Source organism: Periophthalmus magnuspinnatus, chromosome 10 (assembly GCF_009829125.3).
Source record: "Periophthalmus magnuspinnatus isolate fPerMag1 chromosome 10, fPerMag1.2.pri, whole genome shotgun sequence".
NCBI classification, from domain to species: domain Eukaryota; kingdom Metazoa; phylum Chordata; class Actinopteri; order Gobiiformes; family Gobiidae; genus Periophthalmus; species Periophthalmus magnuspinnatus.
The window spans coordinates 9,331,769-9,343,869 of record NC_047135.1 but is presented as its reverse complement, the minus strand read 5'-3'; the positions used below and the strand labels follow the sequence as shown (position 1 = coordinate 9,343,869).

The 12,101-nt window shown below is 42.7% G+C and overlaps 1 protein-coding gene across 1 annotated transcript in view; it reads left to right on the top strand.

The window, feature by feature from the left end:
* Positions 1–12,101, top strand: part of LOC117378077 (interleukin-17 receptor D-like) — a 44,938-nt gene that overhangs the window by 30,943 nt on the left and 1,894 nt on the right. Inside the window, exons 10-14 of the mRNA XM_055224734.1 lie at positions 4,681–4,791; positions 5,669–5,853; positions 6,399–6,514; positions 9,554–9,850; positions 11,632–12,081. Of these exons, the coding sequence (XP_055080709.1) occupies positions 4,681–4,791; positions 5,669–5,853; positions 6,399–6,514; positions 9,554–9,850; positions 11,632–12,081 (1,159 nt within the window). The remainder of the gene's footprint in view (positions 1–4,680; positions 4,792–5,668; positions 5,854–6,398; positions 6,515–9,553; positions 9,851–11,631; positions 12,082–12,101) is intronic.

Below are 12,101 nucleotides of genomic sequence, written 5' to 3'. Positions count from 1 at the left end.
CAGCAGTGCGGCTTATATATGGAATTTTACTGGATAACGGCCCCTGGGGGGCGCTCTCTAGCTGTAAACATAAAAGTGAGACAGACGTGGGGAAAGATTCTGCTCTGAAGAATTCACTAGTTTTGATTTTGAACGATCATTTTGCGCATCATGAAATGGATATGATGCAGTTTTTAAGATAAAGAAACAGAAAGGAAACAGAGCAGGGGTCGGCCTTTAACACGCAAAGAGCCATTTGGACCCACTTTCCACGTAAAATAAAACACTGGGAGCCGCAAATACTTTTTGACATCTAAAATGAAGATAACACTGTATAATAACAATAATGTAACGGAATAATGTAGGTTTTACTTTCACGGACAAGCCTTCTACACGTGGCAGATAAATATGGCAAAAACAACTTAAGTGCATTAAAAAAATACAACTCACCAAACCGCTGCATCATGCATCGCGCTGATTATGTGATTATGTCTACTCTACTCCGCAGTTTCTTTAAAAAAACAACAACAAAAAACTCGTAGCGTATCGTTTAATCCCAGGTGCTTATTCTCCATGTGCCAAAGCAGTTTTGAAGGTTTCATTGCCTTATTTGCTTTTCCCGTATGTTACGCAGAGCGGACTCTGTGCGTGAGAGTCACCTGTAGCGACAAACCCAGATTTTAAGTAGGCATTGTCTGTTAAATTTATCTTTCTTTTTCTTGGAGGTCGTAGTCTCCTCTTCTGGCTCCTCAGTTGTCCTTTTCCCCTTTGTTAAAAGCTCTCCAAAGACTTTTGTTTTGGCTCATTTTCACTCGCTTGTGGCTCTACTTTTGTGCGTCGCGTCTGATGTGTTATACGTGATACGTCACCGCGGAGACAAGAGCAGATAATAAACTTATCACTACATCAAATAGATTTCTGTGGCGATTTCCAGCAGGATTTTCATGATACATCTACGGACGAGCTTATTAGTGTGTCATTAGGGACGGGCCAAAGTTGCTCCTGACCCCTGTGCGCACAACGTCTGAAAATCAGGGCTCTTTACGCAGGACTGTGAGCTGTGTCAGTGTCAGTTCCCAAGCCACGCAGAGCCGCAGTATAAGGCTGAAAGAGGCGCATACGGCTCCGGAGCCGCGAGTTGCCGACCCCTGAAATAGAGCCACTGCACGTAAGCTCGACATCAATGAATCCAACTTGGTCAATGTAAAAAGACGACAAAAGTTTTCAGAGGAAATAAAAGCAGATTTTCCGTGTTGGTGCAGCTTTATTTTCTAAACCTGCAGATGTGTTCATCCCGTGTTGTTGTCGTGTTGGTGCCAATTTTCAGGCACAGTTTAAAAAAAAGCGTGTCGGTGCAGCGTCTTTCTGTGTAAATATCTCATGTTACAATATGAAAACCTGCGGCTTTTATTCAGGTGCGGCTTATATATGTACAAAATTGATTTTCTCTTCAAATTTAGCTGGTGCGGCTTATATCAAGGTGCGCTCTGTAGTCCGAAATTTACGGTAGCATGGTAATGATTGATACAGGTACTGTATATAAAATGAGGTAATATATTCATCTTAATTACATCAATCCTACCAAGGAGTGAAATGGGAAGGAGTAGTGGCATGTAGTTTGTCTCAAAGAGTTCCTTTAGATTAGATGTTATATTTACCCCTAAGTATTTAAAGCCGTATGTGTCCAGGAAAAAGGGGACAATTCTTTAAGTTGCCTTGTTAGATTTGTATTAAGAAGTAAAGCATGTGTTTTTTATGTTAACCCTGTAGCCTGACACAGCTCCAAAATTCTCAATAGCTTCTATTATTAACGGATAATTATGAATGGATTTTTGAGGTTCTGTAGCATATAGAACAATGTCGTCTGCGTATAATGAAATCTTATTTTCCACCTTTCAAACTGTGATTCTGGGAATCTCATTGTTATATCTTATCGACTCTGCGAAGGGTTCAATTGCCAGGTTAAACAAAATGGGAGACAAAGGGCATCCTTGGCGGCAACCCCTGGTCAGACCAAAACAGTCTGTGAGAGTTCCATTAATAGAGATTCTAGCTTTTGGCTCACTATATAATGATTTAATCCAGTTAATGCAATTATCCCCAAGGTTACATTTTTTTAATACTTGTAAAAGGTAGGACCATTCGACCCTATGAAACGCCTTTTCTGCATCTAAAGATAAAATTAATGCTTGTTTTTTTGATAGGGTTGAGTGGTCAATAATGTTTAGAAGTCTCCTGATATTGTCAGATGCATATGTAGCTTTAGTAAAACCTGATTGATCAGAGTTGATAAGTTTTTTAAATCTTTTTTGTAATCTTCCTGCAATAATTTTGAAATAATTTTAAACTCAACTGGTAATAAGGAGATTGGGCGGTAGGATGAGTACTCAGAAGAGTCTTTACCTTCTTTGTGAATAAGGGATAGAATTGCTGTGTCCATTGATCGGGAGAGTATACCTTTTTCACAGAAGTTATGGAGCATAGGCATGAACAGAGGGACTAATTCGGGACAGAAAGTTTTATAGAATTCAATTGTATATCCGTCTTTGCCTGGTGACTTTCCAGAAGGCAATAACAAAATGGCTTCCAGGACTTCATCTGCTGTAAATGGAGAATCTAATTGTTTTTTATCTTGGTCAGATAGAGTAGGGAGAGATATTTTTTCCAGATAATTAGTTATCTCAGTTTCTGGTGGATTTTCTGTTGAACATAATTGCATATAAAAGTTTTGAAAGTTATGTTTGATTGACTCAATGACATATTTGAGCTTTCCCTTGGAAGATCGTATGCATTTAATCATGCAATCACCTTGTTCTTTTTTCAGTTGGTATGCCAATAATCTGGTTGGTTTATTTCCAAATTCATAGTGTCTTTTTCGAGTGAAGAGTAGCATCTTCTTGATTTGTTCTGTTTGTATCTGATTGAGTTTGGTTTTTATTTAATTTCCTCATATTTTCTGGTGTTGGCGATTGTTTGTGATTATGCTCTGCAACTTGTAATTTTTCCTGCAGCTCTTCTGCTTTTCTATTTGCTTCTTTTTTCCCTGCTGATGTATAGGAAATTAGATGATCTCTAATGACGGCTTTCGCTGCATCCCATATTGTGGCAGGGCTCACGGATGTGTCAACATTTTCTTTAGTATATTGTTGGATCCATTTCCTAATGTTGTCACAAGTTTCTGCACAGCTAAAAAATGAAAAATTAAATTTACAAAATTTATTTTGAGATCTGTGATTTGATAATGTAAGAGAAAGGTATAGAAATTAGAATTGGTCCAATTGTGCATGAAGTTACTGATGAGAGAAGGTTATAAGGTAAAAAGAAATAATCCAGTCTAGAGTAGCTATTGTGTCTTGCTGAATAAAAAGTAATAAGTATAATCTTTTATTGTGGGGTTAAAGTGCCTCCACACATCAGTGAGGTCTGTCTTTTTGGTTGCCTCCTCTAAAGCTTGTAATGTTTTTGGATTGCCCAAGCCTGATGAGCTTCTGTCCAAATTGTTATCCATACAGCAGTTGAAGTCCCCACCAATAAGCCCTAATTTGTTGTTGTATTGACAATACAATGTTATAATTTCTATCATAAATTGTGGTCTATCTTCATTTTGGGCATAGATATTTAAAATAGTAATTCCATTTCCTGAAACTGTTCCTTTAATTATAATATATCTGCCCCCTGGGTCGTCCTGTTGTGATTTAAGTAAGAAGGGTGTATTTTTATTAATTAGAATAGCAACTCCCCATTTATTTTGGTTATAACTTGAATAATATACTTGTCCAACCCAATCTCTATGGAGTGCTTTGTGTTCCCCACTGGACAAATGAGTTTCCTGTTGTAATGCAATATCAACCTTTTGTTTTTTCAAAAATGCCATGACTCGTTTACATTTAGTAGGGTGCCTTAGACCTCTGACATTAAACGTGACCACTTTTAATGCACTTGCCATATGATCTGTTAGTCACACAAGTAAGTAACATAGAGAAAATGAATTGTAAAACGCAAACTGAATATTTAATCCAATGCTCACCCGATGCCCCCTCCCCCCTCCCAAACCCACTTCATCTGTTACTCCCATACGTCCCTCCCCTTCCCGTTCATCCCCGCTCGTCTCCCCCTTACCTCCCTGCCACCCTTATGTCTAATCTCTACTTGATTAGACATCCCCCACCTACCTAATAGTGTCCCAGTCAAGTATGACTCCATAAGTGTTTCCTAGTTCACCACACACCTTTAAATACATCTACAGATAACAGATCCACTTGATACGAGCGGACTGTGAGCGTGGTCTCATTAAATTATCACAGTATTTTCCTCTGTGACCCTTGTATCTCTAAGGGTGGCCTTTGCGCTCCATATAAAACTCTGTTGACTTGTAGATTTGAGTCTGCAGGGTTTAGATATAATCAGGGCTAAAAAACTGAAACAGATGAGCTGCAGCAATTAATCAGGGTAGTAATGAATCGTTATTTGGAAAATACAGTAATCTTTTTTTTTTTTACACAAACACTGCAATATTATTAAATCAAAATACCCAAAACAAGTGATCTTCGTTAATAATACACTTCACTTACTAGGAAATATTTCCAAATAAGCTTAATTATGAAATAATGTGTACAACCAGAGACCTGCTAATCACACGTACTACAGTTTGAAAGCCAGTGGTGTGATATCTGTGATCCTAAATGTGTCTTTATTTTTCAGTCCACTCTCCGTGGGCCGGTCCAATCAGAGCCATGGCCATTACCGTCCCTCTGGTCATCCTCTCCGCCTTTGCCACCCTCTTCACTGTCATGTGCCGCAAGAAACAACAAGGTCTGAGTCTAATACATGCTCTTTGTTTATGAATTGAAATGGATTTAAAAGCAACAATTTGAATTTACACAAAAGCTGAAAAAAGTCTCTCAGAGCACCAATTACACTGATGTATATTTGGTTATCCTCTGTGTTTTCACAGAGGACATTCTAATTATACGAAAATATGAGCTTGTGAATTGGACATTATTCAATTGCTTTTAGTCATAATGAATTGAACAAAAAAAACAAAACACCAAAACAAGTTAATTCATATGAGACTGTAATTATGCTTTGTGGAAACACTAAAGGGGTATTTTTCTTTTCTTTTTCTTTTTTTTTTTAGCTCTTTCTACCATGTTATACTATTGTTCCCTCATGAAAAACATGCCGGAAGTGGTTTTAGATGTCATCCATACATGTTTGAGTATTTTAGTGATCTCGCCTGAGCCCTATTTGAACTCTCCTTGCCTTAAACTGTAAAATTATGTCCAGTGCTCCACCCACAAGCCTGTCATCCATGCTCCCACATAATAATTCTCTATAAATATACAAAAGCATGATACAAAACTGTACAGTACAACTTGATAAACCTGATGCAATGTGCTGTAGTTTCACTAGTGGGATGCACTCTGATTGTGTTGTGATAATACCTGATAGAAGTAAATTACCCCCTCTTTAAACTTGTGAATGCTGCATAACAACCAGATAAAAGGTCAAACTTATCTAAATTATTTCTCAATTATCCAGTGGAAATTAAAACATTAAGGGACATTCATGTGCAGTTTCTCATAAGACATGGAAATGCAATTTAACTTTAAAACTAGCAGCTTTTTTGCCGTGTTTGCTTTGTATGCTTTGAGATAAGAAAATTATCCCCTTTCTATCTTCCTTGCAGAAAACATCTACAGTCACCTGGATGAGGAGAGCAGTGAATCCTCCAATCAGAGCGCAGCATTGATCTCAGAGCGTCCTTGGCCCCGCCCCAAGGTGTTCCTGTGTTACTCAAACAGGGACTGTCCTAAACACAACAGTGTGGTGCAGGCCTTCGCTTACTTCCTGCAAGACTTCTGTGGATGTGAGGTACAGCGCTGAAAATCAACAAGAAATATTTATTTAAAAGCATTATGTAACTTTTCTGTTAGAAGTTATGTCACCTTCCCATCTCCATGTAGATATTAATGTTGCTTGGTCTGGAATATTCTACAGTATTGCATTAAAGCTATCTCTTTTGGTTTTTCATCATGTAAAGGTATTTTTTTTCTTTCCTAAAAAAAAGCAAAACAAAACAGCTCTCAGTTTACCTAGTGACACCACCATGGAGATACATAAGATTAAAGCCATACTGTGGAGCATTCCCGGAAACAATAACATCTTCATGCAGACGAGCAGAAAAGCTATATAGTGCACCTTTAACTACCAGTATTTTTAATGGAAGAGAAGGGAACAGATAGGAGGCTTTTGATGTCAGATGTGTACTAATTAAAATGACTTGGGCTGTTCAAATTAGGCCATACATAAAAATAGGCCTCTCCCAAACAGCAACACCATTGGTGTTGAGTTTGTAGAAACATTTGAACATGCATTGTTTTATCGTACTGTCCCTAAACACCTCATGTTGTGTTCAGGTTGTGTTGGACCTGTGGGAGCATTTGGATATGTGCAGAGAGGGACAGATGTCGTGGTTGAGTCGACAGTTGGATGAAGCAGATTTCATCATGACAATCTGCTCCAAAGGACTTCGGTGAGACTCAGAATTAAACTATCCATCCATCCATCCATCCATCCATTTTCTTCCGCTTATCCGGGGCCGGGTCGCGGGGGCAGCAGTCTAAGCAGGGACTCCCAGACTTCCCTCACCCCGGACACGTCCTCCAGCTCCTCCGGTGGGACCCCAAGGCGTTCCCAGGCCAGCCGAGAGACATAGTCCCTCCAGCGTGTCCTGGGTCTTCCCCGGGGCCTCCTCCTGGTGGGACATGCCCAGAACACCTCCCTAGGGAGGCGTCCAGGAAGCATCCTGAGCAGATGCCCGAGCCACCTCAACTGGTTCCTCTCAACGTGTAGGAGCAGCGGCTCTACTCTGAGCTCCTCCTGTGTGACCGAGCTCCTCACCTTATCCCTAAGGGTGCGCCCACTCTGCGGAGGAAACCCATTTCAGCCGCTTGTATCCGCGACCTTGTCCTTTCGGTCATTACTCAGAGCTCATGACCATAGGTGAGGGTAGGAACGTAGATTGACCGGTAAATCGAGAGCTTTGCCTTTGGGCTCAGCTCCTTCTTCACCACAACGGACCGATACAGCGACCGCATCACTGCAGACGCTGCATCGATCCGCCTGTCAATCTCACGCTCCATCCTTCCCTCACTCGTGAACAAGACCCCGAGATACTTGAACTCCTCCACTTGGGGCAGAGACTCACCACCCACCCGGAGAGGGCAAGCCACCTTTTTCCGGTCGAGAACCATGGCCTCGGATTTGGAGGAGCTGATTCTCATCCCAGCCGCTTCACACTTGGCTGCAAACCGCCCCAGTGCCTGCTGCAGGTCCTGGCTCGAAGAAGCCATCAGGACAACATCATCTGCAAACAGCAGAGATGAAATCCTGTGGTTCCCAAACCAGACCCCCTCCGGCCCCTGGCTGCACCTAGAAATTCTGTCCATAAATATAATGAACAGAACCGGTGACAAAGGGCAGCCCTGGCGGAGTCCAACATGCACCGGGAACAGGTCTGACTTACTGCCGGCAATGCGAACACAGCTCCTGCTCCGGTCATACAGGGACCGGACAGCCCTTAGCAAAGAGCCCCGGACCCCATACTCCCAGAGCACCCCCCCAAAGGACACCAGGAGGGACACGGTCGAATGCCTTCTCCAGATCCACAAAACACATGTGGACTGGTTGGGCATACTCCCATGAGCCCTCGAGGATCTGATGGAGAGTATAGAGCTGGTCCAGTGTTCCACGACCAGGTCGACTATCGGTCGGATTCTCCTCTCCAGTACCCTGGAATAGACCTTACCGGGAAGGCTGAGGAGTGTGATTCCCCTGTAATTGGAACACACCCTCCGGTCCCCCTTCTTATACAGAGGGACCACCACCCCGGTCTGCCATTCCACAGGTACTGTCCCCGACCGCCACGCGATGTTGCAGAGACGTGTCAGCCAAGACAGCCCCACAACATCCAGAGACTTGAGGTACTCAGGACGGATCTCGTCCACCCCCGGAGCCTTGCCACCGAGGAGCTTGCCAACCACCTCAGTGACTTCAGCCAGGGTGATGGACGAGTCCGCCTTTGGGTCCCCAGTTTCTGCTTCCTCCTTGGAAGACGTGACAGTGGGATTGAGGAGATCCTCAAAGTATTCCTTCCACCGCCCGACAACATCCCCAGTCGAGGTCAGCAGCTCTCCACCCGCACTGTAAACAGTGTTGGTGAAGCACTGCTTCCCCCTCCTGAGGTGTCGGACGGTTTGCCAGAATCTCTTTGAGGCCGTCCGATAGTCCTCCTCCATGGCCTCCCCGAACTCCTCCCAACCCCAAAATTTTGCCTCTGTGACTGCCCGAGCCGCGGCACGCTTGGCCCGCCGGTACTCATCAGCTGCCTCAGGAGTCCCATGAGCCAACAATGCTCGATAGGACTCCTTCAGCTGGACGGCATCCCTTACTTCCGGTGTCCACCACCGGGTTCGGGGATTGCCGCCACGACAAGCACCACAGACCTTACGACCACAGCTACGAGCAGCCGCATCGACAATAGAGGTGGAGAACATGGCCCACTCGGAGTCCATGTCTCCAACCTCCCCCGGGATCAGGGAGAAGCTCTCCCGGAGGTGGGAGTTGAAGATCCCCCTGACAGAGGGCTCCGCCAGACGTTCCCAGCAGACCCTCACAATGCGCTTGGGCCTGCCAGGTCTGTCCGGCTTCCTCCTCCGCCAGCGGATCCAACTCACCACCAGGTGGTGATCAGTTGACAGCTCAGCCCCTCTCTTCACCCGAGTGTCCAAGACATGCGGTCAGAGGTCAGATGACACAACAACAAAGTCGATCATCGACCTCCGACCTAGAGTGTCCTGGTGCCACGTGCACCGATGGACACCCTTGTGCTCGAACATGGTGTTCGTTATGGACAAACTGTGACTAGCACAGAAGTCCAATAACAAAACACCGCTCGGGTTCAGATCAGGGAGGCCGTTCCTCCCAATCACGCCCCTCCAAGTGTCACTGTCGTTACCCACATGGGCGTTGAAGTCCCCCAGGAGACCAACGGAGTCCCCGGTTGGTGCACTGTCTAGTACCCCTCCCAGGGACTCCAAGAAAGCCGGGTACTCCGCACTGCTGCTTGGCCCGTAGGCCGACACAACAGTGAGAGACCTGTCCCTGACCCGTCTGACATTCCATGTCCCCAGAGCTAGTCGACATGGGTGAATTTAAATAAGTCTGCTGCATACTATCTGTTCCTAATTTGTAAGCATTTTATTGTCTGATAATCAGCAAATGCACATTAGCATAATAAGATGTTAGTTTTACCGTGATTTAAAAACTCCTCTCTAGTCTTTAAGTACTCTAGTTAATGTTTTGATCTAAAAAAACAAATATAAATAAGTATTATGACAGGTTTGCAGTACATGAAAACTCACAGCAGGTGTCAGTATTTTTAAATTTCAGTTTGTTGATTCAGGAGGATTCAGAGTGGCAACAATACTTTATAATGTATAACAGGAAAGTAATGTAATCTAATTGGCTATTTTTGTCAATTTAATTGATCTATTTCCAAATGTTGAGACAGTTATTTTGTTGAGAGGAAGAGTCGCCGTGGAAAAACTCCAATTGGACGCCGTGGCAACAGCAGCTCCTCCCCCAAAGACAGTGGGCCACTCAGCAGCAGTGAACGTGGCACCTCCAAGGACAGCGGACCAATCGGCAGCAGCAGTGGGGGTGACTTGTTCCTGGTTACTGTAGCGATGATCTCAGAGCAGCTGCGATTGGCCAAACAGAGTGAGAAAGAGCTGAGCCGCTTCATGGCTGTTTATTTTGATTACTCCACAGAGAATGACATCCCTACAGCGCTCACCCTGGCCCCAAGGTGAGTTTGATCTACTATTAAGACACTGTTTAATTCAAATGGTACTAATTTAGAAGAGGTTTTACAATTCTTTATAACAGGGCCATAACTGCATCCAAATAACATACTGTGATATCCACATCAAATTACTTAATTGCATATTAATCTATGTATGTTGTATCTGTCCCTATTCAAATAAACAATACATAAATAATTATTATTAATTACTGGTTGGGAACAGCTAAAAATGAATATTGTTACATTTTATTTAAAAGTCCTTTATTATGCAAATTGCCTATTGTGAGGTTTAGGACATGTTTGAATGTTGTTACCTCCTCAAAAACATACCTGGAATTGTTTTGTTTCATTCACACATGTTTGAGTAATCCTTTATTATTAGTTTGTCAACATCGCCAAAGGTCAAAATACCCTGTTCACCTTGTGATGTCATGACGATTAAGCTTTCAAATTAACAGCTAGCTTTTACCTTTTGTTCAGCAGTGATAGGCAATTCCAGGGCTGAAATTATCCAAATGATTTTAATGGTGTATGGAGTTTAAAAAACACAGTGGAGCACCTGTAGTACCACATGATACCACACGGTGCAACAGAGTGTTTTCTGTTTGAGAGAAGAACAGCCAAAATATGCATAGTTTGTGTATTAACAGGCCTGTCTACAGAAATTTAGGGGTCTGGGGCAAGAAGCCTCCTCCTCAAATATAAATTAATAGAAGGGTCCAGTTCTGGGGCCCAGAACAGCAGACACCTTTGTCCCCCCCTCGTTGACTCACCTGTGTGTTAAACATGTGTCATCGAAATGAAACAAAACCAGGTATCTTTTTGATGACGAAACAATGTTATAACATAGATCAGATTAAAAATGAATGGGTCTCGTCAGTAATAGAAATCCTCAGGTTAATCATTTGGGAATTTACCTTTAGGACATTTTATGTACTGAAGTGTAATCAATAGGGAAACCTGGAAACCATCAATACCAAAATTATTTTTAATTCTGGTCTTTGTTGGCTCTTAAACATGCAGTTGGAGTGACTCACAATAAGTGAGGATTTATGGACTTAAAGCTGGACCTATGGAACTTTTTAAGGAAAAAATAAATAAATAAATAAATAAAATGAAAGCATGTTTTTTTTTTCCATTTAGGTTATTATTGCACTAAAAATGAAATGTAAAACATGCATCTTTACTGTGAGTGCTTGTGTCTCCACAAACCTGACTCTTCTTTGGCCTGGGGGAGGGCCTCTTGCTTGTTTCCATGGAAATGTTTTTCTTTTGGCTATAATATTCTACTATATGGCAAAACTTATCCATCTCCATGGAGAATGTTCGGAGGTATGGTTTTACCTTTCTGTTTCCATGGATTCATGCATGTGAGATGTCACCTCCAGAAAGTTACACACTGTAAATTTAAAAACTAAACAGGAGATTTGTGTATTCAAATAGATGGCTATTTGGGGAAATTGAAACTGAGTGCTTCCTGAGTTGCATCAGATTGAGTAAATGCTCATAATTACGTGCCTTTTACTATTATAATTGAGTAGCAAAATAATTGTTAGGGGGAGCGCTAGTGTAGTACTTTGAGAAGCTTTTCAAATTAAGTCGTACAAAGACAGTATTATTATTACAAAAACTTAGGACTCATTATTAGTATAAGCTGAAGGTTTTTCTGCTCTAAAGAATATGTATTTTTATTTATTTATTTATTTATTTGACATAACACACAATAGAAGATTGGATTATTGCGCAAATATCATATTTTCAAACATATTTTTTTCTTTTTTCAGGCTGAAGTTGATGGACCAGTTGCCACAGCTCTTTTCTCGTCTGCACTCGTCGCACTCCTCCCTGTGGGATGGAGCACCCCCTAACATCTCACGGAGGAACTACTTCAGGAGCAAATCTGGTCGCTCTCTGTATGTCTCCATCTGTAACATGCACCAGTTCATCTCGCAGAACCCCGACTGGTTCGACCAACAACTGCATTCGCAAACAGGAAGTTCCGCCCCCAGCTCACTTCCTGTATCCTGCGAGGCCACACCCACATCAGCCCCACAGTCCCAGTTAGTCCTGAATGAAGTTGCAGTGAAAACTCTAGACTCAGCACCAAAGAGGAACCTGGTCTTGTTGGCGCCAGGATCCGGCCCGGGCTCAGTGACAAGTCTAAGTCCGAGTTATAGTCCTGGTTATGATCCGGGTCCACGTTGCTCTCAGTCCTTGCCTAGAGCCTCCTCCAGGTAAAACTCCAGTAAACTCA